Source organism: Macrobrachium nipponense, chromosome 17 (genome assembly GCF_015104395.2).
Source record: "Macrobrachium nipponense isolate FS-2020 chromosome 17, ASM1510439v2, whole genome shotgun sequence".
NCBI lineage: Eukaryota > Metazoa > Arthropoda > Malacostraca > Decapoda > Palaemonidae > Macrobrachium > Macrobrachium nipponense.
The window spans coordinates 55,669,017-55,695,171 of NC_087210.1; the positions used below are offsets into that span (position 1 = coordinate 55,669,017).

The 26,155-nt window shown below is 36.2% G+C and overlaps 1 protein-coding gene and 1 long non-coding RNA gene across 2 annotated transcripts in view; both read left to right on the forward strand.

Moving 5' to 3' along the window:
* The window catches only part of LOC135195916 (uncharacterized), a 265,806-nt gene extending 249,079 nt beyond the window's left edge, over positions 1-16,727 (forward strand). Inside the window, exons 3-5 of the mRNA XM_064222420.1 lie at positions 15,744-15,874; positions 16,157-16,314; positions 16,566-16,727. Of these exons, the coding sequence (XP_064078490.1) occupies positions 15,744-15,874; positions 16,157-16,314; positions 16,566-16,727 (451 nt within the window). The remainder of the gene's footprint in view (positions 1-15,743; positions 15,875-16,156; positions 16,315-16,565) is intronic.
* Positions 1,762-3,707, forward strand: LOC135196039 (uncharacterized). The gene is made up of 3 exons (XR_010310291.1): positions 1,762-1,924; positions 2,202-2,281; positions 3,582-3,707. It is a non-coding gene; the product is annotated as an uncharacterized LOC135196039 (long non-coding RNA).
* Positions 16,728-26,155: the final 9,428 nt, after the last annotated feature.

The following is a 26,155-nucleotide window of genomic DNA, read 5'->3' on the forward strand; positions in this document are numbered from 1 at the left end:
ACATAGAGAACCATTTCAATGTAAATTCAGTATTTATAGGAAACCAACCAACAACTTAACCTATGTTCATTTCTATTCAGGCCACCATCTTAACATCAAAATATAAATTTTTTTCTATGTTTTTACAAGCATTGCGCATTGTTAGACCATAATATTTGGATCAAGAAATTGAATACATAAGAAAAATATTAGATATTGCTATAATAAAGCCCACAAAAAGTTTTATAGTGTAAGTAACATGGAGAAAGAAAATTCTAAGAACATTCTCAGTTTGCCTTATTTTAACGGATTTGAAACCATGAAATAATTGTTAAAAACTTTTCAGGTCAACCTTGTTTTTCCTCTAATAACACACTAAAAGGAATGTTAATAAAGAATGGCCTCAGGGAAGCAACAACATAATATATAAAATTCCATGTATGGACTGCCCCTCCTTTTATCTCGGACAGTCGAGCAAGGGCTTAGAAGTAAGATTAAAACAGCATAAATATTCTGTCAAAACTGGGCAAACATCTAATGCAATATTCATTCATTTAAGTGAAAACAACCACCGGATAAATTGGATTGGTAGTTCAGTAATTGCAAGGTCAAAAGATGTCTTATCACGAAATCTTTTAGAATCTGCCATAATACAACTTACTTCCCATTATAATTTTAATATTAGTCGTGGCCTGTTTCATTTAGACCCTTGTATTTGTAATATGTTTAAGAATGACCTCAAAGATATATTTACAGACTTAAATACAAATTAGTTGCCTTAGAGATATTTTCTTTGTATATGTATGTTTAATATGTTTTGTGAATAAGTTTTTGTTTACCAAAGATCTGAATGTGGTCAGCTGTCGCCCTGTATAATCCTTTAATTGTCTTGTCCCTGTGTCTGAGCAGTTGGACTTAATCTTTTTGTTCTTAAATTGTACCCATGTTATGCTTGTTTGGAAAGGTTAGTCATTCTCCAGGTGTGTGGATTCCAGGTACTAATCTCGTTTTGATCCCTATCTGTCACTTTTACGACCTTTCCTGTACTCTCAATTTCTCATGTAAGTCAGTTTGAATTGAATTGAATATGGAATTTAGGCCATTCAGCGCTGAAATGGAAAGTGACAGTAAAAGGGTTGATAGGTGAAACAGGAGGAAACCCTCGCAGTTTCACTATAAAGCAATTGTTAGGAGAGGGGGTAAATTAAGACTGGAAGAAAGAGAATATGAAAGGAGGTACAGTCAAAGGAACGAAAGAGGGGTGCAGCTAGGGGCCGAAGGCGCGCTGCAAAGAACCTTAAGTAATGCCTACAGTGCACCGCATGAGGTGCACTGACGGCACTACCCCCCTACAAGGGTAAGTCAGTTTGTCTGGTAAGTAAAGGATGTAGAGTCGAAAAATCTTGCAGACACTCCGTCGTTTATCTTTCCTCTGGGGCTTCACCTTTACTTAAGGATTTATCATGCTCCAAACTTTCGTGATTCAGTTATATATATATATATATATATATATATATATATATATATATATATATATATATTACTTCAAATTAAGTTTCATTGTATAATATTGTGGCCCTATTTAATGTTTTCATTTTTGTCGAGAGAAGAGTAGAATACGAGATAGATAGATTGATAGACAGACAGAAGGATATCCAGTAGTGGTAAGGAATTTTGTTTATTCACAGCCTTGAAGTTAATAGACTAAATCATCCCCAATGTGACAACAAGATGACGAATTTCGGCATTTTCCAGGATTATACCTCAGGAATTCTCCTAATTGCTGCGCAACAATATCTCGTCTCTCGGTCTCAGAGTAGATTTTAGCGGAACTGACGACGCTCCGTCGATATAAAAGTGGCCGTCGGCTGTGTTCTTTGTAGTTCGATCGCGGTAAAGCAACTTGGTCGTCGCCGACTTCTTCATCAGGTATTGACTGCTAGCAGTAAGTAAAAACAGATCTCAAATATATACCGACTGACTTTTTCATCAAATAACTGCGAAGTTGCCAACATGACATCGAGTGATTTTAACTTCAAAGAACCTCTTATTCGAAACCAGATATTAATGGCATATCATACTATATATCTATATATATATATATATATATATATATCTATATATATATATATATATATATAGATATATAATATATATATATACAAAACACGTGATTGTGCTTGTAGTTTTGTGTGCAAATACATTTCTCTTTTAATACGCAGATCAACATGCTTCTTCGTCCATCTACATTTGTGCTCGTAGCAGTGACACTGGGGCTGCATGTGGCATCTGCAAAACGCACGTGAGTTTAGGCTTGTTTTTTGTCGCTGACTTTTAATTTGGAATCACGCTAATTTGTGTATTTCAATTTATCAATATATCTTGGTCATTCCTTATCACGCAGATGAATTATTTAAAAGTTCAATAATGTCCCACTATTCATGAAAAATGGGGTGTATTTTTAAGAAACTCGTTAATAGTTGTACTATTAACGGAGTGGGCAACTGCGATTCTATTAATCATAATCGACTCAAGACACAAGGAAAACTGCGACAACATCTCTCACCCCGGGGCAGGATTATTCCTATAATATCAGGGTTGCAATGGATGCCTGTCAGTTAGAATAACGTTTCACGTATGTATTGAGACTCATCAGGCCACCAAGACTGGGCCTCCAACGTATGTAAGAGTGCTGAACAATATATTACCGATGGTGTTAAGTTATATGAGCCAAGATACCTTTCGAAAGTTAGTTACAGAGCCTTCGAATACGAATCTTAAGATCATACCCAAAGCGCTCACAGCTAATATTGGGAGGAGAGATAATATAAGGTATTTAGAAATATTTATTTCTTATTTTCTGTGTTATGACTGTGTGGATTTGACAATTGATTTGGAGTAAGCCGTATCATTATTCTTCGAATGTCCCTTCATTTACCCTCAGCGGAAGTTTACCGCACAAACTTAATGTCAATAAGGCAATAAATTACTAAGCAAAATAAGTCAGTAAAGTCCTTGTTAGCCTTAGGATAACCTTTTAACTATTTAGACTCAAGTGAAGTTACAAGGAAATTTGTAGCCTTTAAAGATCTGGTTTTGTTCAGCCACTGCTGTTCATAAAAACACAACTAGTTTTTCCTTGCAAAAGAAGACAAATTTATGTGATTAAAGTTTCTCCAAACCGATACAAAACCTGGCGTCCATAAAAAGTTTATCTTAGTTTTACCAGACCACTGAGCTGACTAACAGCTCTCCTAGGGCTGGCCCGTAGGATTAGATATTTTTGCGTGGCTAGGAACCAATTGATTACTTAGCAAAGGGACCTACAGCTTATTGTGGGATCCGAACCACATCGAGAAATGAATTTCTATCACCAAAAATAAATTCCTCTGATTTCGAGTTGGCAGAACGGAGATTCGAACCCGGACCCTGAGGTCGGTAGTCGAGCACGTAACCGACTGGTCCAAAGGGGAACTACCTGACTTCCAGTTCCCTTGTGCTTGCAGAGCCGTTCATTCTCCGATGGTTTCCAAACATTAGCCTAACAGAGTTTCTTCTGATGCTGACAGGAATATCCCTACTTTTCGTTGTCTCTCCTCCAGGTGCTTCACAAGTCTTCGCCTGAAGACCACCAGTGGATTTGTAGAGAAGGAATCGAGGGCTTTGAGACCAGGGCTTTCTTGGGACTTGCGCTACTGTTAAGAAGGATTGTCCTGGAAAGCTTTTAGAGGTGGGGAAGGGAATGCTTTTTTTATAATAATAATAATAATAATAATAATAATAATAATAATAATAATAATAATAATAATAATAATAATAATAATAACAATCTGCAAGATGCTCCTTTTCAATCATCACATCATTCCAGTTATTTTGAAGCCTTTTCCTTCCTGATATAATTTTATTTTTTGTTGGGCAATGTTATGTTTTCATAATTTTTTTCTGCTCATGTTGTTTTGAATAAGTTTATTGTTTGTTTTCATACTTATCTAGCACGTCAAAACAAATTTTGGTCCCCAAGTGAACCCAATGGGTGGAGAGACAGCCACCAATATGTGCAAAATTCTTCGACAAGGAAATCTTGCGAGTGATGACCCTGTCGTTGATGTCAAGTACAAAGCAAGTAGCTGTGGCAACGAGGGATATATGGTAAGACAGGAACTGGCTGCTCACTAATCATTGTTGTCACTAAAAACAAATTAAGACTTAAAAAAAAAAAGAAATGTTACAATTCATGTTTTTGCGTAACGTTGTTTTCTTCGAATGACGTTAACTAGCCTACAGTGTTTCGTATATGAGTTTTAATACGCTTTTATCATGAATACATGAATGCATTACTCTAGATTTATGTAATTTTCAAAGACAATAATGGACGTATTTACTTTCCTTTTCAGAGCATTGGGAGGACTTTGCTGTTTTAAGTGCATCTTCGGTGACCTTTTACTTTATTCCAACCCATCGATAACTGTGCCCCTACCGCGAGACCTTCTTGGTGTCCATAAGGGCAGTTATCTGCAAAGCTTCATTCCGCACCCTTCAAGGAAATGTTAGACTTTAGCTGAAGAAGGGGAAAGTTTAGAAAAATAAACACTGAAACAAAACACGTTTATCTTTTCTGTCCTTGACTATGACAGCGAAATTTTGCAGATGAGGTAGCACCTTTTCAGATCCTTATCGAAGGCTGAGGTAAAGAAGGGACATTCGAAGAATAATGATACGGCTTACTCCAAATCAATTGTCAAATCCACACAGTCATAACACAGAAAATAAGAAATAAATATTTCTAAATACCTTATATTATCTCTCCTCCCAATATTAGCTGTGAGCGCTTTGGGTATGATCTTAAGATTCGTATTCGAAGGCTCTGTAACTAACTTTCGAAAGGTATCTTGGCTCATATAACTTAACACCATCGGTAATATATTGTTCAGCACTCTTACATACGTCGGAGGCCCAGTCTTGGTGGCCTGATGAGTCTCAATACATACGTGAAACGTTATCTAAACTGGACAGGCATCCATTGCAACCCTGAATATTATAGGAATAATCCTGCCCGGGGTGAGAGATGTTGTCACAGTTTTCCTTGTGTCTTGAGTCGATTATAATTGGGATTAATAGAATCGCAGTTGCCCACTCCGTTAATAGTACAACTATTAACGAGTTTCTTAAAAATACACCATTTTTCATGAATAGTGGGACATTATTGAACTTTTAAATAATTCATCTGCGTGATAAGGAATGACAAGATCTATTGATAAATGAAATACACAAATTAGCGTGATTCCAAATTAAAAGTCAGCGACAAAAAAACAAGCCTAAACTCACGTGCGTTTTGCAGATGCCACATGCAGCCCAGTGTCACTGCTACGAGCACAAATGTAGATGGACGAAGAAGCATGTTGATCTGCGTATTAAAAAGAGAAATGTATTTGCACACAAAACTACAAGCACAATCACGTGTTGTATATTATATATATAATTATATATATATATTATAATATACTATATACATATATATATATATTATATATATATATATATATATATATATATAGTATGATATGCCATTAATATCTGGTTTCGAATAAGAGTTCTTTGAAGTTAAAATCACTCGATGTCATGTTGGCAACTTCGCAGTTATTTGATGAAAAAGTCAGTCAGTATATATTTGAGATCTGTTTTACTTACTGCTAGCAGTCAATACCTGATGAAGAAGTCGGCGACGACCAAGTTGCTTTACCGCGATCGAACTACAAAGAACACCAGCCGACGGCCACTTTTATATCGACGGAGCGTCGTCAGTTCCGCTAAAATCTACTCTGAGACCGAGAGACGAGATATTGTTGCGCAGCAATTAGGAGAAATTCCTGAGGTATAATCCTGGAAAATGCCGAAATTCGTCATCTTGTTGTCACATTGGGGATGATTTAGTCTATTAACTTCAAGGCTGTGAATAAACAAAATTCCACCACTACTGGATATCCTTCTGTCTGTCTATCAATCTATCTATCTCGTATTCTACTCTTCTCTCGACAAAAATGAAAACATTAAATAGGGCCACAATATTATACAATGAAACTTAATTTGAAGTAATATATATATATATATATATATATATATATATATATATATATATATATATATAACTGAATCACGAAAGTTTGGAGCATGATAAATCTTAAGTAAAGGTGAAGCCCCAGAGGAAAGATAAACGACGGAGTGTCTGCAAGATTTTTCGACTCTACATCCTTTACTTACAGACAAACTGACTTACCCTCTTGTAGGGGGTAGTGCCGTCAGTGCACCTCATGCGGTGCACTGTAGGCATTACTTAAGGTTCTTTGCAGCGCGCCTTCGGCCCCTAGCTGCACCCTCTTTCATTCCTTTGACTGTACCTCCTTTCATATTCTCTTTCTTCCAGTCTTAATTTACCCCCTCTCCTCCAACAATTGCTTTATAGTGAAACTGCGAGGGTTTCCTCCTGTTTCACCTATCAACCCTTTTACTGTCACTTTCCATTTCAGCGCTGAATGGCCTAAATTCCATATTCAATTCAATTCAAACTGACTTACATGAGAAATTGAGAGTACAGGAAAGGTCGTAAAAGTGACAGATAGGGATCAAAACGAGATTAGTACCTGGAATCCAACACACCTGGAGAATGACTAACCTTTCCAAACAAGCATAAACATGGGTACAATTTAAGAACAAAAAGATTAAGTCCAACTGCTCAGACACAGGGACAAGACAATTAAAGGATTATACAGGGCGACAGCTGACCACATTCAGATCTTTGGTAAACAAAAACTTATCCACAAAACATATTAAACATACATATACAAAGAAAATATCTCTAAGGCAACTAATTTGTATTTAAGTCTGTAAATATACTTTGAGGTCATTCTTAAACATATTACAAATACAAGGGTCTAAATGAAACAGGCCACGACTAATATTAAAATTATAATGGGAAGTAAGTGTATTATGGCAGATTCTAAAAGATTTCGTGATAAGACATCTTTTGACCTTGCAATTACTGAACTTACCAATCCAATTTATCCGGTGGTTGTTTTCACGTTAAATGAATGAATATTGCATTAGATGTTTGCCCAGTTTTGACAGAATATTTATGCTGTTTTAATCTTACTTCTAAGCCCTTGCTCGACTGTCCGAGATAAAAGGAGGGGCAGTCCATACATGGAATTTTATATATTATGTTGTTGCTTTCCCTGAGGCCATTCTTTTATTAACATTCCTTTTAGTGTGTTATTAGAGGAAAAACAAGGTTGACCTGAAAAGTTTTTAACAATTATTTCATGGTTTCAAATCCGTTAAAATAAGGCAAACTGAGAATGTTCTTAGAATTTTCTTTCTCCATGTTACTTACACTATAAAACTTTTTGTGGGCTTTATTATAGCAAATATCTAATATTTTTCTTATGTATTCAATTTCTTGATCCAAATATTATGGTCTAACAATGCGCAATGCTTGTAAAAACATAGAAAAAAAATTTATATTTTGATGTTAAGATGGTGGGTGGCCTGAATAGAAATGAACATAGGTTAAGTTGTTGGTTGGTTTCCTATAAATACTGAATTTACATTGAAATGGTTCTCTATGTATCAAAGCATCTAAGAAAGGGAGGCAATGTCTTTTTCCAATTCTAGAGTAAACTTAATCAATGGTACCTATTTGTTATTTAATTTAGAGAGTAAATCATTTACTTTAATACCAGCAGGCAGAACAGCTAAAATATCTTCAACATATCTATACCACTTTAAAGGAATATAAATGACATTAGGTAAATAGCCATGCCAAATATTTGTTGATAAAATTCACCATTGAATAAAACTTACAATCTCAAATGCACATTCGACCAGAATTCAACTAAAGTTCCTGAATAGGTGCCTATCTGAACAAGTGCTCCATAAATTCTTGCTGCCAAGCCGTTTAAGAAGGTATGACAATCACCCATTCAACGAATTTAGTGCCATGATGTTAAGAGAAAGAAAAATTCAAGGAATTGGAAAAAACAATGATCTCTTTCAATCATTCTATCCCTGCTGATTGGAAGGACTCGCTGCGACAGGAAATTTACGAAAACTGCGTAGGACAACAGATGCCCTAAAGAGGACACTCGACAGAAAACTCAAAAATCTTAGTTGATAGCAGTGGATTGGATTAATTGTTGCACGTCAAGATTGTGTTGTAAACCTATCAAGTAAACAAATAGTGAAAATGTTCTGAGTGCGCTTGGATATGGTTTATCTTTCTTTATAACGAGTTGACCTTCTGCTTTAATGATCGTGTCATTAAAGCAGAAGGTCATCCCTAAGTAAATTTGAAAAATATTTTGATCTTCTTCAAAATCATGGTGACATAATTAAAGGTATTGTTTACAGAGCTCCCAATGTTAAGCATGAAAGTAACTTAACTGCTCGCTATAAGAAAGGTTTGACCAATCTTAAAAAGAACAATACTATCCACACTGCAAAAGCTGATAAGTCAAATAGTATAGTAATTTTAGATAAAGCTAACTCCATATCACGTATGCAAGCCCTATGGATGATGATGTGACTTATAAAAAACTTACAAAAAATCCCCTTGATCAAGTCATAAAAAACTTTAATAGCACAGTGAAAAAAATCCCTTAATGGACAAATACTTGGCAAATTCAGTCAAATATCCTTCGCTACCTTACCTGTACGGATTAGTCAAAACGCACAAAGAAAAATAACCCTATGCGGCCTATTATCAGTACTGTTGGCTGAATTTCATATAAACTTTCGAAATATATCACTAAGATCTTGTCCCCGTTACTTGGAACCATCTCCGATTTCTTCAAATATATATTATTCTCTAGATTTAATTAATAAATTAAACAAAATTACTCTTTGCTTCACTGATAGATTCGTTAGTTTTGATGTATGTGCTCTTTTTACTAAAGTCCCTATAGCCTCTATTTTAGAATATCTTAGTAATGAACTAACTCAGCATGAATTACCTCTACCTGTAATCACATTATTTCACTCACTAGGTTGTGCATTTGTGATTGTAAGTTCATATCTAATGGTGAATTTTATCAACAAATATTTGGCATGGTAATGGGCAACCCTTTATCACCACTCCTCTCAAACTTGAACATGGAATTAATTGAAAAACGCTATTTACCTAATATCATTTATAAAAGTGGTACAGATATATTGAAGGTATTTTAGCTGTTCTGGCTGCTGGTATTGAAGTAAATGATTTACTCTCTAAATAAAATAACCAGGTACCATCGATTAAGTTTACTCTAGAATTGGAAAAACACAATTGCCTCCCTTTCTTAGATGGTTTGATACATAGAGAATCATTTCAATGTAAATTCATATTTATAGGAAACCAACCAACAACTTAACCTATGTTCATTTTTATTCAGGCCACCATCTTAATATCAAAATATGAAGTTTTCTTCTATGTTTTTACGAGTATTGCGCATTGTCAGACGCCAATATTTGGATCAAGAAATTGAATACATAAGAAAAAATGGGGAAAGAAATTTATAGTTATCCTTCACATATATTTGCTATAATAAAGCCCACAAAAAGTTTTTTAGTGTAAGTAACATGGAGAAAGAAAATGTTAAGAACATTCTCAGTTTGCCTTATTTTGATTAACAGATTTGAAACCATGAAATAATTGTTAAAAGCCTTTAAGGTCAACCTTGTTTTTTCCTATAATAACACACTAAAAGGAATGTTAATAAAAGAATGGGCCTCAGGGAAAGGAACAAGATAATATATAAAATCCATGTATGGATTGCCACTCCTTTTATCTCTGACAGTCGAGCAAGGGCTTAGAAGTAAGATTAAAACAGCATAAATATTCTGTCAAAACTGGGCAAACATCTAATGCAATATTCATTCATTTAAGTAAAAACAACCACGGATAAATTGGATGGTAGTTCAGTAATTGCAAGATCAAAAAGAGGTCTTATCACGAAATCTTTTAGAATCTGCCATAATACAACTTATTCCCATTATAATTTTAATATTAGTCGTGGCCTGTTTCATTTAGACCCTTGTATTTGTAACATGTTTAAGAATGACCTCAAAGATATAATTACAGACTTAAATACAAATTAGTTGCCTTAGAGATATTTTCTTTGTATATGTATGTTTAATATGTTTTGTGAATAAGTTTTTGTTTACCAAAGATCTGAATGTGGTCAGCTGTCGCCCTGTATAATCCTTTAATTGTCTTGTCCCTGTGTCTGAACAGTTGGACTTAATCTTTTTGTTCTTAAATTGTACCCATGTTTATGCTGTTGGAAAGGTTAGTCATTCTCCAGGTGTGTTGGATTCCAGGTACTAATCTCGTTATGATCCCTATCTGTCACTTTTACGACCTTTCCTGTACTCTCAATTTCTCATGTAAGTCAGTTTGTCTGCCAAGTAAAGGCCGGTGAGTCGAAAGATCTTGTAGAAAACTCCGTTGTTTATCTTTCCTTCGTGGTTTATTTATAGCTTTATATATATATAAATATATATATATATATCTATATATAATAATATATATAGAAAGATATATATATATATATAATATATATATATAATATCTATATATATATATATATATAATATGATAGATAAATTCTATATATATATATCTAATATATATATAATATATATATATATATATATAATATATATTATAATATATATCCTATAAATATATACTAATCTAAATATAGAGATATATATATATCTAATATCTATAATAGATAATATAATCTATATATATCTCCATACTATCATATAATATATTATATATATTCTATATCTTCTATATATATAGTATATATATAATCTCTATCTAATCTATTATAATAATCTATATATCATACTATGATATATATAATATATATATATACTATATATCTATATATAGAATATCATAGATATATATATAATATATAATCATATATATTCAGATATATATAATATATATATATATATATATATATATATAATAATATATATATATCATATATATATATATATATATATATATATATTATTATATAATATATATAGATATATATATATAATATATATATATATATATATTATATATATATATATATATATCCTATGGCCTATCGTGATTTTATGGTAAAACGAACACTTTTCACTTTGTGAAGAATATAAAAAAGGTTCTATTTGCTATTTGATTTCAATCAGAGGATGAAAGATCTCTCAGATCTTGTCAGAATTGTTCCTTTGCTCCGTAACGTTTTCCATCGACATGATTGTCAACTAGGCTGCCAAGGCCAATGATGTCAATGGAAAACGTTAGGGAGCAAAGAAGAAATTCTAAGAAGTTCTGAGAGATTTTTCATTCTCTGATTCGAATCAGTTAAAGAAAATAGAAGAACTTTTTTTATATTCTTTACACAGTGAAAAGTGTTCGTTTTACCATTAAATAAACGATAGCCCATATATATATATATATATATATATATATATATATATATATATATATATATATATATATATATATATATATATATATACATATATATATATATATATATATATATTTATACACACTATATACATAAATATGAAACATATATATATATGAAAATATATATATATATATATATATATATATATATATATATATATAGTATATACATATTATATATATATATAATATATATAATATATATATATATATATATATATATATATATGTATATTTTACTTCAGATTAAATTGCATAGAGTAAAATAGTGGCCCTATTTAATGTTTTCATTTTGTCGAAAGAAAAGTAGAATACGAGATAGATAGATTGACAGACAGACAGAAGGATATCCAGTCTGACTATATAAGTCAAGAGACATTTTAACATTAAATCGTTTATCAAAAAGAGTGGATTTTGGTGACTCACAGCCTTGAAGTTAATAGACTAAATCATCCCCAATGTGACAACAAGATGACGAATTTCGGCATTTTCCAGGATTATACCTCAGGAATTCTCCTAATTGCTGCACAACAATATCTCGTCTCTCGGTCTCAGAGTAGATTTTAGCGGAACTGACGACGCTCCGTCGATATAAAAGTGGCCGTCGCTGGTGTTCTTTGTAGTTCGATCGCGGTAAAGCAACTTGGTCGTCGCCGACTTCTTCATCAGGTATTGACTGCTAGCAGTAAGTTAAAACAGATCTCAAATATATACTGACTGACTTTTTCATCAAATAACTGCGAAGTTGCCAACATGACATCGAGTGATTTTAACTTCAAAGAACTCTTATTCGAAACCAGATTAATGGCATATCTACTATATATATATATATATATATATATATATATATATATATATATATATATATATATATATATATAATATATATCAAACACTGATTGTGCTTGTAGTTTTGTGTGCAAATACATTTCTCTTTTAATACGCAGATCAACATGCTTCTTCGTCCATCTACATTTGTGCTCGTAGCAGTGACACTGGGGCTGCATGTGGCATCTGCAAAACGCACGTGAGTTTAGGCTTGTTTTTTGTCGCTGACTTTTAATTTGGAATCACGCTAATTTGTGTATTTCAATTTATCAATATATCTTGGTCATTCCTTATCACGCAGATAAATTATTAAAAAGTTCAATAATGTCTCACTATTCATGAATATGGGGTGTATTTCAAGAAACTCGTGAACAGTTGTACTATTAACGGAGTGGGCAACTGCGATTCTATTAATCATAATCGACTCAAGACACAAGGAAAACTGCGACATCTCCTCTCACCCCGGGCATGATTATTCCTATAATATTAGGTTGCAATGGATGCCTGTCAGTTAGAATAACGTTTCACGTATGTATTGAGACTCATCAGGCCACCAAGACTGGGCCTCCAAAAGTATGTAAGAGTGCTGAACAATATATTACCGATGGTGTTAAGTTATATAAGCCAAGATACCTTTCGAAAGTTAGTTTACAAGACAGAGTGGGCAGAGTACTTAAGTTTACAAAAGTACTTAAGTACATTTGTGTACTTTAAAAATGTACTTCAAGTACTTTTAGAGAAATGAGTACTTAAGTACAGTACTTAAGTACTTTGCATTAAATATTTTATAAAATTGTTATTTATTTAGTTCTATATGATTTTTTTTACATACTTGAGTAAATTCAATAATAGCTATGATCATGTTATGCATAGTCTGTAGAGTTGAATTTCACTAACACTGACGTGCGTAACTGAGACGTTCAAAGACTGTTTAAACTGCTCTAGAACAATCAAAATCTGTGCAGTTCCTTGTTTGTGATGTACGCAATAATGCGTAATCCCATCTAAATTATCCTAATCCATATGTTTTGAAAGTATTTTAACATAGCTACTCAAAAATCGGCAGAATAATCAAGAACAGGCTAGGTTGTCATCCGTTTACCGTGTGTAACATATGGGATTCTTTGTATGACGCTCTCGGCGCTGCTGCTGAATAACAGAGAAATTGCACCAGTTAATGACAGAACTGGGTTTACCGCCATTGAAACTAAAAGAGATTAAATTTATAGCGGAGTATGTTGAAACGTTGACTCCAATAGCAGTAGCAATTGATCGCCTACAGGGGAAAAAAGATATTTGCTTTGGCGAATTGATACCAACACTCCTAAACAGTTGAAAACAAACTTGGCGCTTTCAAAAGCAAAGCTCTCAAGTACTGCAAACCTCTTCTTTCTGCCATTTCTGAGGGATTTGAGGAACGATTTGGAAAATTTTTAAATTTAAAGGAGGACTCTCTGGACGTGCACATAATGGCAACTGTCACTCACCCTTACTTCAAGTTGAGGTGGGTTACAATTAGTGCAAAATGGAGCCATGAAAAATAAAAAAAGAACTTGTTAAAAAGATGCTCATTGAATCTGCAAATGAACTTTGTTTCATTGCCTCCTTCTAAGTAGACTCAGCGACAGTGGATCAGAAGAAGAGGATTATTTTGGTTTTAAGGAAAAAGGAAACTGCTAGTCAACCTTCTGGTCACATGTCAGTTGATATGCAGATCCTCGAATTATAACACCTTAAGGATAAAGATAAGAATCTTTCAAAGCCTCAACCAAATATCCCTTAGTGAAATCTTTATTTTTAAGATACAATACAACTAGTACCATCGGTCTGCTCCAGTTGAGAGGCTTTTTTCTGTGGCTGGAATGACCCTCACACCCAAGAGGTCCTCATTGGCTGACAAAACATTTGAGCGACTTAATGTTAATAAGAGCTAATAATAAATTTTGCACCTGAGTTATCTTCCACTAACATAAATTTCCACTGCAAACTGTATTAAATTCATAATTGCAGGAAACTGGAAAGGTAACTATTCAATAAGTACCACTTGGTTGAACAATTATTATTTAGTGATACAATAGATAGTATTTTGTGTTGTGAAAGAATTTAGTACTCATATTTTTGTGATACTAGTAATATTTAACAAATCTGTATTCAATTAGTAGCTATAAGTCTTCAAGTCTTTTGTGAGAAAAGGTGCTATTTATGAAAAAGTAACTAAGTTTATTTTTGGTTTAGTTTTATTGTTCGAAAATGTACCATCTATAATCTTCAGCATTAAATGAATGTAACCTGTCAGTTCATTTTATTTATTTACTATTTTTACCACTTTACTATTTTTACAACTGTATTAAATTCATAATTGCAGGAAACTGGAAAGGTAACTATTCAGTAAATACCACTTCTGGTTGAACAATTATTATTTAGTGATACAATAGATACAAATGTACTTAAGTACTTTATTGTACTTAGTACTTAAGTACTTTTAGAAAATGTACTTAGTACTTAAGTACTTTTTGCTTGAGTACTTAGTACTTAAGTACATTAAAAGTACTTAGTGCCCAGCTCTGGTTACAGATCCTTCGAATAGGCATCTTAAGATCATACCCAAAGCGCTCACAGCTAATATTGGGAGGAGAGATAATATAAGGTATTTAGAAATATTTATTTCTTATTTTCTGTGTTATGACTGTGTGGATTTGACAATTGATTTGGAGTAAGCCGTATCATTATTCTTCGAATGTCCCTTCATTTACCCTCAGCGGACGTTTACCGCACAAACTTGCTGTGAATAAGGCAATACATTACTAAGCAAAATAAGTCAGTAAAGTCCTTGTTAGCCTTAGGATAACCTTTTAACTATTTAGACTCAAGTGAAGTTACAAGGAAAATTTGTAACCTTTAAAGAATCTGGTTTTGTTCAGCCACTGCTGTTCATAAAAAACACAACTAGTTTTTCCTTGCAAAAGAAGAAAAATTTATGCGATTAAAGTTTCTCCAAACCGATACAAAACCTGGCGTCCATAAAAAGTTTATCTTAGTTTTACCAGACCACTGACCTGACTAACAGCTTCCTCCTAGGGCTGGCCCGAAGGATTAGATATTTTTACGTGGCTAGGAACCAATTGATTACTTAGCAAAGGGACCTACAGCTTATTGTGGGATCCGAACCACATCGAGAAATGAATTTCTATCACCAAAAAAATAAATTCCTCTGATTTCGAGTTGGCAGAACGGAGAATCGAACCCGGACCCTGAGGTCGGTAGTCGAGCACGTAACCGACTGGTCCAAAGGGGAACTACCTGACTTCCAGTTCCCTTGTGCTTGCAGAGCCGTTCATTATCCGATGGTCTCCAAACATTAGTCTAACAAAGTTTCTTCTGATGCTGATAGGAATATCCCTACTTTTCGTTGTCTCTCCTCCAGGTGCTTCACAAATCTTCGCCTGAAGACCACCAGTGGATTTGTAGAGAAGGAATTCGAGGGCTTTGAGACCAGGGCTTTTCTTGGGACTTGCGCTACTGTTAAGAAGGATTTGTCCTGGAAAGCTTTTAGAGGTGGGGAATGCTTTTTTTTATATAATGAATAATAATAATAATAAAATAAAAATTTTAATAATAATAACTACTAGTAATAATTAAAATAATAAACTTAATAATAATAATAACAATGCTGCAAAGATGCTCCTTTTCAATCATCACATCATTCCAGTTATTTTGAAGCCGTTCCTTTTCCTGATATAAACTTTTTATTTTTTGTTGAGCAATTTTATATTTTCATAATTGTTCCTGCTCATGTTGTTATGAATAATTTTATTGTTTATTTTCATACTTATCTAGCACGTCAAAAACAAATTTGGTCCCCAAGTGAACCCAATGGGTGGAGAGACAGCCACCAATATGTGCAAATTCTTCGACAAGGAAAATCTTGCCGGAGTGATGACCCTGTCGTTGATGTCAAGTACAAAGCAAGTAGCTGTGGCAACGAGGGATATATGGTAAGATTATGGTAAGGAACTGGCTGCTCACTCAATTCATTGTTGTCACTAAAAAACAAATTAAGACTTAAAAAAAAAAGAAATGTTACCAATTCATGTTTTTTGCGTACGTTGCTTTATCGAATGACGTTAACTAGCCTACAGTGTTTCGTATATGAGTTTAATACGCTTTTCATGAATACATGAATGCATTACTCTAGATTTATGTAATTTTCAAAGACAATAATGGACGTATTTACTTTCCTTTTCAGAGCATTGGGAGACTTTGCTGTTTTAAGTGCATCTTCGGACCTTTTACTTTATTCCAACCCATCGATAACTGTGCCCCTACCGCGAGACTTCTTGGTGTCCATAAGGGCAGTTATCTGCAAAGCTTCATTCCTGCACCCTTCAAGGAAATTGTTAGACTTTAGCTGAAGAAGGGGAAAGTTTAGAAAATAAACACTGAAACAAACACGTTTATCTTTTCTGTCCTTGACTATGACAGAGCGAAATTTTGCCAGATGAGGTAGCACCTTTTCAGATCCTTATCGAAGGCATTTGTTTATGCCAATCGAAGAGCAAAGACAATTTGATTCTCGATAAGTAAAACAATTATGAAGACAGATTATACAGATTCCTTACAGCTCTTGAAAGAGTGGACCATTCAGGATAAGAATGTTCTAAATGCCATGTACCTATGCTAGCAGCCACTCTCCAGGTATGCTATGGAATGCCAAAAATACATAAACTTCATTTTCCTATAAAGCTATTTTTAGTGGCTAATAACATATCATCATATAAGCTAGGGAAAAAAACTTAGCGCCTTTCATGCTCATCATAACTTATTATACATAAACCATCAAGAACCCTCACGATCTAATAGAAGAATTGAAAAATACTAATTGGAAAAGTAACTGCCGTATTTGTAGTTTGGATATAACGTCTGTTCATAAAGTGACCTCGAAGTGAAAGAACTGAAATAGCAAATAGCAATAACGAGATATATGAAAAAAAAAACAGGTCCTTTAGAAATCTTACTAGAACCAAATTTATTTCACTTCAAGAATGATTAAATAAACACCTTTCAGACCTTTTACTGTCAATATCCGTTTCAGCGCTGAATGACCTCATAGGTCCCAGTGCTTGGCCTTTGGCCTAAATTCTATATTCTATCAATCAAATGAATTGTTTTAGCAAAATAGAACCTTAGGCCACCTTTTTTTTTTTTTGCTGGGGGAGCAGCACCTTCACCCAACAAAGGTGGACTTACTCAATGAAACTAAAGTCTAAATCAGTAATAACCCATAACGTGCATTTATCTAGGCTACACAAGATAATGGAAGCAGTTAGTTAAAATCCTTATGTAATACTAAATTTATATCTAACAAGTAAATTTTGGGGAAACTAGGTAATTTAGTTAAAAAGAATTGCGACTGTTTTAAATTCAACTATGCGTCCAACAACCTTCTTTTCAAATTAGGTTTGTCGATACTACTGAAGCAAATGTGATAATAAAGTTGCTCTTCACCTCGGAGAAGTAATACACTGGGTTGCTGCCATTGAGAGAGAGAGAGAGAGAGAGAGAGAGAGAGAGAGAGAGAGAGACCCTCCTTCCTAAATAAGCTAAACTTACTTGCTGCGAAAATGCTTTAAGAAAAACCGCATTAAAAACAAACTGGGTTAGAAAAGGAAAACCACAACGATTACCGAGTATAAAATTTTTTTACTTGTAAGTATTTACAAGTTATTTTTTGTAATCTGTGGGTTTCTCTTCCATCTTCAGAGGAAAAAGGTTTTGTTTGGTTGGTTTAAACTGGGTTATCCGATGTACCTGAACCAATATGCGTTTCCTCGGTTATCAGTTACAAAATACTAATACGAATTCTTTGTCAAGACAATCCTGGGGCGTTGCCCCACAAGACACTGATTAACTCCCCCAAAACTTGGTTTGCCCCCATAGCCTTTGAAATAATAAAATTCACTCTAAATGAGTCAATACAGCTCTTATACGGCTTCAAAAATGCGTTAATCTTTCGTCTGTCTGTCATTCAATCACGGCCAAACGGATGGTCCGATGGGCATGAAATTGGCAGGGGTTAATGGGGGACTCCCAAGATGGTTTATAATGGAGTTTTATCCTACCTCCCCTCAGCCGCCCCCCTTAATGGCATTAGTCTCCGTCCCTCGATCAAGGGACGGGTGGGAAAACGGGCGGGTAACCAGCTCTATTAAAAATTTGGGGATGCGGTTTAAAGGGCCCTTACCCTCCCAGATAGGGCTTGCTTCGCTCGCCCTCTCCACCCATACCATAAGTTAAACCTTAGAGCCAACTCAAAAAAATTACGCCACTGAACAAATCATTTGGTTCATTCCATAGGATAGCGTTTCCTTGGGAACCCGTGGCTTAAATAGTTATACAAATGATGCATAAGTAGAAAATATTTCACGAGTTGACTGTATAAGTTTACGAAGGACCATTGCATTTTAGGATAAAACTATAAACTTGGAATGATCAAAGCATCGAATAGTGATGGAAGACATTGGCAGTTGAAAACTCCGAAAGACTGGCCAACCTGGATTTCAAGTAGCGTTGGTTTTCGCTCAACAGACTCGTCCTGCCTGGCCTTTGGATGCTGTCAAACAGACGGATTTACACAATTTGACATACAAAATAACTCCAGCCTTCTTACTGATATGGCGTTCGCAAAATCAAAAATAAAATACAAAAACAAAATAATGCAAAGGATTCTAGTTAAATCGGCCACACCCTCCATAAAGGAATGAATGGAACTTTTAAGAAACAGTAAAAATTCAATGTTCATAAAAAACTTGGGCCACTGAAGATTTACAGCCCACAACTAAACTAAGACGAACAACTTAAATTCTAACTTACTAAACCCTCGTAGTACTGCTGTTATGCAGCACAAATACATCACTCAATATCTGAACTCCGCAAACGTACCTGAAACAAAGAGGTTCAATGTTAAAAATATCGAGATAACTGTTAACTCAAAACTTCCCAAAGTTCCTTTAACTGTGCAGTATACACGAACACAGCCTTTCAGCACTTGAACCAGAGCCAACCTTTCGGTAGAACTAAGCCCATTATTACCGGCGGCTCCTCTCCCTCCTTTCTCCCGAAACTAGACTATGCCAGTTGACGTTTTTCTATTACAGTTTTATCCCCTCCTGAACAAGAATTTAGGATAATATTTTTCGGCCGGCTGTAATTAACGTGTAATTTACCTTTGAACTCTATCCTACGGTAAGGGGGACCGATGGGAATTCGGGTTCTGGGTGGGGTAAAACACGGGCGAATTATGCCGTTCAACTGTATTTCTACGGTAAGGGGGACACCGATGGGAATGCGGGGTTTGGGTGGGGGTAAAACACATGGGGGAAGATTTTGTAGTGTTATTGTGTCATTTCCTCTATTTATGACATTTGAAACACGAAATACAAACTTAAATAAAGCGATAAATAAACCAATAATGGAGCCGTTACATAGCCCAAAATCACTAATTACTATAAGGGAGCTTTTAGTTCAGACACAAAGTTCCTAAGGAGATAAAGATGGGGGGTTTTGTAGGGGGTTACATGTATTAACCAATCATGATGCATTATTAACCCTACGTTGCGATAGGAGACTTTTGGGGAGGATTCTGCATTGTTACATATATTCCTTTTCCTTATTTGTTTTGTAATTGTGTAATATTATTTCAAGCTTTTTATTTCTGTTCCGTTTATCATAGTATTGTTAATATGTGCACTGACTTGTTCTCACTTCATAATGTTGCCTTATATAACTTACAATATTACGTTACAATTGAGGCCAGGCCACTGAAACACTTCTGAGGGGTGGGACTAGAAGGCGATTTTAGGACGTTTCGAGACCTTCTGTAAACGACGTGAAATTGATGGTATTACATTTTTTGAATTGATTGCTATTACATTTTTCGTGAAATTGGTATTACATCTTTTCATTTTACAGACATTCCAATTCACATATGGCTTTTTTTTTTCTCCCTTCTTTTCCTATATTCAACCTTTACGTGATTGTCTGACCCATAAAAAACTTTCTTGTTCTATTAGCTTAGGTTGGTTAGCTTATGATCCTCTAACCTCTATGTTACATTCTAAAGGCCCCTACACACGATCAATGTTTTCGTCAATCAATTGATCTCAATTTATTGACGACAATGAAATTGAGCAAATCACTGTGCCTACAGACGGTCAATGATTTACTTCAATTTTCAGTTTGATTCATAACTTCGAGATGAAAGCATCTGTTGCTCTAGAATAGTGCTTGCTCTGGACACTAAATTATTGATCAATATGATTGAATGCTTTGCCCACACACGATCAATTTTATTGAAGACCCATCAATAAATATCAAAGGATGTTTGATCTCTCAATGAATTGATTCAATGAAATTGATATTAATGTCCCCTACACACGGTCAATTTCTCCATCAATTCATGACGTCAATAAATTGATATCAATTAACCCTTAAACGCCGAAGCGGTTAAATAAAAAATTGTCTCCCGTATGCCGGAGGGGTTTCGGAGTGAGCGCAGAAGCGGAAAAAATATTTTTTTCAAAAAACAAATCACAGTGCGCTTAGTTTTCAAGATTAAGAGTTCATTTTGGCTCCGTTTTTTGTCATTGCCTAGTTTAGTATGCAACCATCAGAAATGAAAAAAATTATCATCATCATATATAAATAATGCAATATTTGATAGCGCAAAAAGAAATTTCATATATAATTGAATTCAAATCGCGCTGTGCGCAAAGCGGTTAAAGGTAACAAGTTACTTATTTTTTCGTTGTAATGTACACTAAATTGCGATCATTTTGGTATATAACACATTGTAAAACGATAAAAGCAACACAGAGAAAATATTATCACAAAAATGATGCATGAATTCGTAACGCGCGGACGTAAAAAAATATTTTTTTTAAAAATAATTCACCATAAATCGAAATATTGTTATAGAGACTTGCAATTTGTTTCAAGATGAAGTTAAATGATGGAATATTACGATACTGTAAGAGTTTTAGCTTACAAATGCAGTTTTCGACCAATCAGACGAGTTAAAGTTGACCAAATGTCGAATTTTTGTTTAAAATTTTTTTTATATGCAAATATTTAAAAAATGGGAAATGCTACAACCTTCAAATATTTTTTGTTGATATTGTGCATGTTTTTGTTTGCACATTTTCATATATAAAACTCTATAAAAAGCATAATATAAAAGGCAAAAGGCAAATATTAGGAGAATGTGACCTACGCATTTCGGAGATTCGCTGCCGAGAATCGGCGCGCGGAGGGAATAAAATAGTTTTTTTCAAAAATTCACCATAAATCGAGATATTGTTCTAGAGACTTGCAATTTGTTTTAAAGTGAAGATAAATGATTGAATATTACTAGACTGTAAGATTTTTATGTTACAAATGCGTTTTTCGACCATTTCGGTTGAGTCAAAGTTGACCGATCGTAGTTTTTTTCCTATTTATCGTACTTTATATGCAAATATTTCAAAAAATGAGAAATGCTATAGCCTTCAAATATTTTTTTGTATATGTGCATGTTTTTGCGCACATTTTCATATATAAAACTCTATAAAAAGCATAATATGAAAAGGCACAATATTAGGAGATTGTGACCTACGCATTTCGGAGATTCTCTGCCGAGAATCGGCGCGCGGACGCGAATAAAATAAGTTTTTTTCAAAAATTCACCATAATCGAGATATTGTTCTAGAGACTTGCAATTGGTTTTAAAGTGAAGAGAAATGATTGAATATTACTAGACTGTTATGTAATTGCTTACCCAAAATTACCAATATTTATATATATATATATATATAGATATATATATATATATATATATATATATATAGTATTATTTTTTTTTAAATATATAATATTATTATACATTTTTCGATTCTGGTACCAATACATAAATAAAAGGAATGCAGGTGACACTTCTTTTCGCTACAATGAAAATGTCTTATTATTATTTTATCATGCACAGATACGATATAAAAAATTGTAATAAATATAAAAATAAATATAAAATAAATGCAGAATACTCACTTTGTAATCCTGACTCTTCGTTCTATTCTTGTTTTCTCCCTCCTCCATTGAAGAGTCTTGCATTTTTTTTCCTCTCGACATGACGAGGTACAGGTGGAGGAGGGAGACGCGCGCCCTTACTGCTGATGGACCGGCGGCCCTGTGCGCCCTCCGCTGTCGGTTTAGGGGGCGCCCCTCCAATACATGACCTTAGTGTGGTACTTACGGTCACAGTCCCCTATCCTGCAAAGAGCAATTTTGCAGAGACGACAGAAGAACCGGGTGTCTCTCCTTCTGCCATTCATATGGCACACCCGGCACCGTTTCTGCCTTCGCCCTTCTAAGGCCTCCAGTATGTGATCCCCTGGCTGCAGCCAACAAAGGGTCCACTACCCGACGAGAAGCGGTGATGGCGGGGGGCCGGCACCAAGAGGGCGTCGTCAGCAGGGGTGTCGTCGCTGGGGCGTCGTCAGCATGGGCGGCGGCAGCAGGGGTCGTCGTCAGCAGGGGCGGCGGCAGCAGGGGTGCGGCAGGCAGCAGGGGCGGTCGTCAGCAGGGGCGTCGTCAGCAGGGGCGGCGGCAGGTCGACCGAAGTTGGCCCTCCTATCTGCCCTTTCCGCTAGGGGCAGATCTGCAGCTCGGGGCAGGGGGTCAGTGATGGAGGGCCACTCATCGGGATCGAAGTTGATGAGGGCATTCCCGGCTACCTCTAGGAACTGTATGTGGGACAACCTCGGAAGATTGTCACCGCGGTACCCACAGTACAGTATGTAGGCCAACTGAAGGATGTATTTGAGGAGCTTCTGGGTCCACCTTCTGGTTTCTCCCTGGCGAGGGATTAATATCTGGATGAGCTGATCAAAGAGATCAATCCTCCCATGTGCCTGTTGTAGTGCCCAATGACGGTAGGACGCTGGACACGAAACTCCTAAAACACAACTCGGCCCTGTCGACGTGTCTTCTTCCGTTGTACGATCTCTTCTTGGATGGGTTCATGACTCGTCGTAATCAATGGGACGAGTCGGACACCCTTCCAACAGATGAAGAAGACAGCGCCCTTCCGCCGCCACTCTGTCTCTCCTCTTGCCAGGTGTTGCGGATGACTAGCGTACCGTACCTCTTGAGGGAAATCGGGGGTCCGCCCGACGCCCCAACGAAGGGTAACCACTGACGTGCACACCAGCTTCATACAGTTCCTGGACAGGATAACGAGTTATAAAAATTATCCATAAACAGGTGATATCCCTGGTTACGGAAACGTCCCACAAGACTGAATTACGTGTCAGCAAGCGTGGAAAGACCCCGGATGAACCCCAAAGCCAAAGCAGTCAGGGGTACTGGTACGGTGAGCCCAGGGGTTGCCGTGAAGGGGTGCAAATTAATTAGGGGGGTGGGGTCCTCCGTCCACCCTCGTTCACTCTCCGACGACCGACCTTCACCTTGGCTGGCGCGACGAGCCGACCTTCTATGTGCCCGTGCAGGGCACGATATTGCCACACTACCCTCCCCCACCCCATTGGCCCATCACCTTCACTTAGGCCTTCGCTTTCAGTATCGTCATCCGCGATGAAACTAGACCCCATATCCCCATCCTCCCCCTCCTCAGATTCCCCCTCCATATGCACTGAAGCCACTGATTTGAACTCACTTTCGGGATGTGAGCCTCGAACGGACATTGGGGGCATATCTTCGTCCATCACACTGACATCGGGACTGATATCCTTATCACTCGATGACCATCCGCCATCAAAATGAGGACTTGTGACATGTTCCCGATCAAGCTCCGAAAGATACTCGTCTATGTCCCTTGGTTTGGAGGCCTCCGAAAAATGCCTAAACGAATGCCCCTAAGGACGCCCACATGCTTCCTAGGGGTAACCAAAGGCATACAATGTGTTCCTGAAACACTTTCATCCACACTGGCCGCACAGAACGGCCTTGAGGCGCGGGGTCATGCTGGGTGCTTGGCCCTTCGCAAGTATCCAAGTCCAAACTCTCCTAACACGATCCCTTCCGACCAGGTAAAACGCGCCTTTCGCGGTTCACACGTCCATTGAGACATCTCTACGAATGTCCTTGTACAACACAAATGTTCAAAGTCTCGCGCAAGTCCAGAAAAACACTATTCCGACAAAACGTTCGCTCGCGGACGATGCGCTGCGATGCTGACTGGAGCGAGAAGAAGGCATTTCGCACATACGCACTTGGGTCACGCTTCCAAAACAAAACAAGGCCTTGATCCGTGAACTCCCCAGCATCCCCCAACGGCGCGTGATTCAAAAGTTTTAGGCTGGTAGGCCTATAAGTATTTTTTTCCGCGAATTTTAAAAAAACTTTTGTAAAACAAATACGTCCAGTCGGCAGTAAAGGGTTAATTGACAAAAAAATTGATCATGTGTAGGGGCCTTCAGATTATCTTCCTTTAAGGAAGGGTACGTGGGGGCGGAGCCCCCCTGTCAGGCAACATGTTCTACTAGGTTAGGTTAGGTTAGGTTACGATCCTAACCTATATGCTACTCTTCTAAGATTACCCTCCTTTAAGGGGCTCGCCCCCGGTCAGGCAACATACTCTACTGGGTTAGGTTAGGTTAGGTTGGTTAGGTTACGATCCTTACCTATATGTTTACATTTTTAAGATTACCTTCCTTTAAGGTGGGGTACGGGGGGTAGAGGGCCCCCGTTCTCAGGCACATGTTCTACTAATTAGTTTAGGTTACGATCCTAACCTATATGTTACATTTTTTTAAGATTACCTTCCTTTAAGTGGGGTAACGGGGCGGAGCCCCCCCCGGTCAGGCAAAACATGTTCTACTAGGTTAGGTTAGGTTAGGTTGGTTAGGTTACGATCCTAGCCTATATGTTATATTTCTAAGATTACCCCCCCCACCCCCGGTCAGGCGCATGTTCTATCTAGGTTAGGTTAGGTTTAGGTTTACGATCCTACCTAATATGTTACATTTCTAAGATTACCTTCCTTTAAGGGGTACCCCGCCCCCCCGGTCAGGCAACATGTTCTACTAGGTTAGGTTAGGTTTAGGTTGGTTAGGTTAACGATCCTAACCTATATGTTACATTTCTAAGATTATCTTCCTTAAGGGGGGGGTACGGGTAGAGCCCCCCCGGTCAGCAACATGTTCTACTAGGTTAGGTTAGTTGGTTGGTATGATGTTTACGATCCTAACCTATATGTTACATTTCTAAGATTACCTTGTTCTTTAAGGGGGGGTACGGGGGGTGGAGCCCCCCCCCCGGTCAGGCAACATGTTCTACGCTAGGTTAGGTTAGGTTAGGTTAGGTTGGTTAGGTTATGATCCTAACCTATATGTTATATTTCTAAGATTAAACCCCCCCCCCCCACCCCCCCCCCCGGTCAGGCAACATGTTCTACTAGGTTAGGTTAGGTTTAGGTTATGATCTTAACCTATATGTTCACTTCTAAGATTGCCTTCCTTTAAAGGTGGCCTATGGGGATGGGAGGAGCCCACTGTTAGGTTACACAATTTTTACAATTGTCCTCAACATTTCTTGTTATGTTCAATCACCCCCTGAACTGGCCACTCTAATCCTTGAGACTTGATAATATTCTATTCATTATTCACTAAAAATGGCCTTAGACTTGTACTTGTTAATTTATACTTAAGTACCAGAAGTGTAAATACCAGATGTAAAAAACTGTGTATGATATATATATATTTTTCATGTATGTATGGATTATTAAACTCTTATCTAAAATATGTGTCCCTATGTAAGGTTTCATTGCAATATTTTTACTTTATTAAT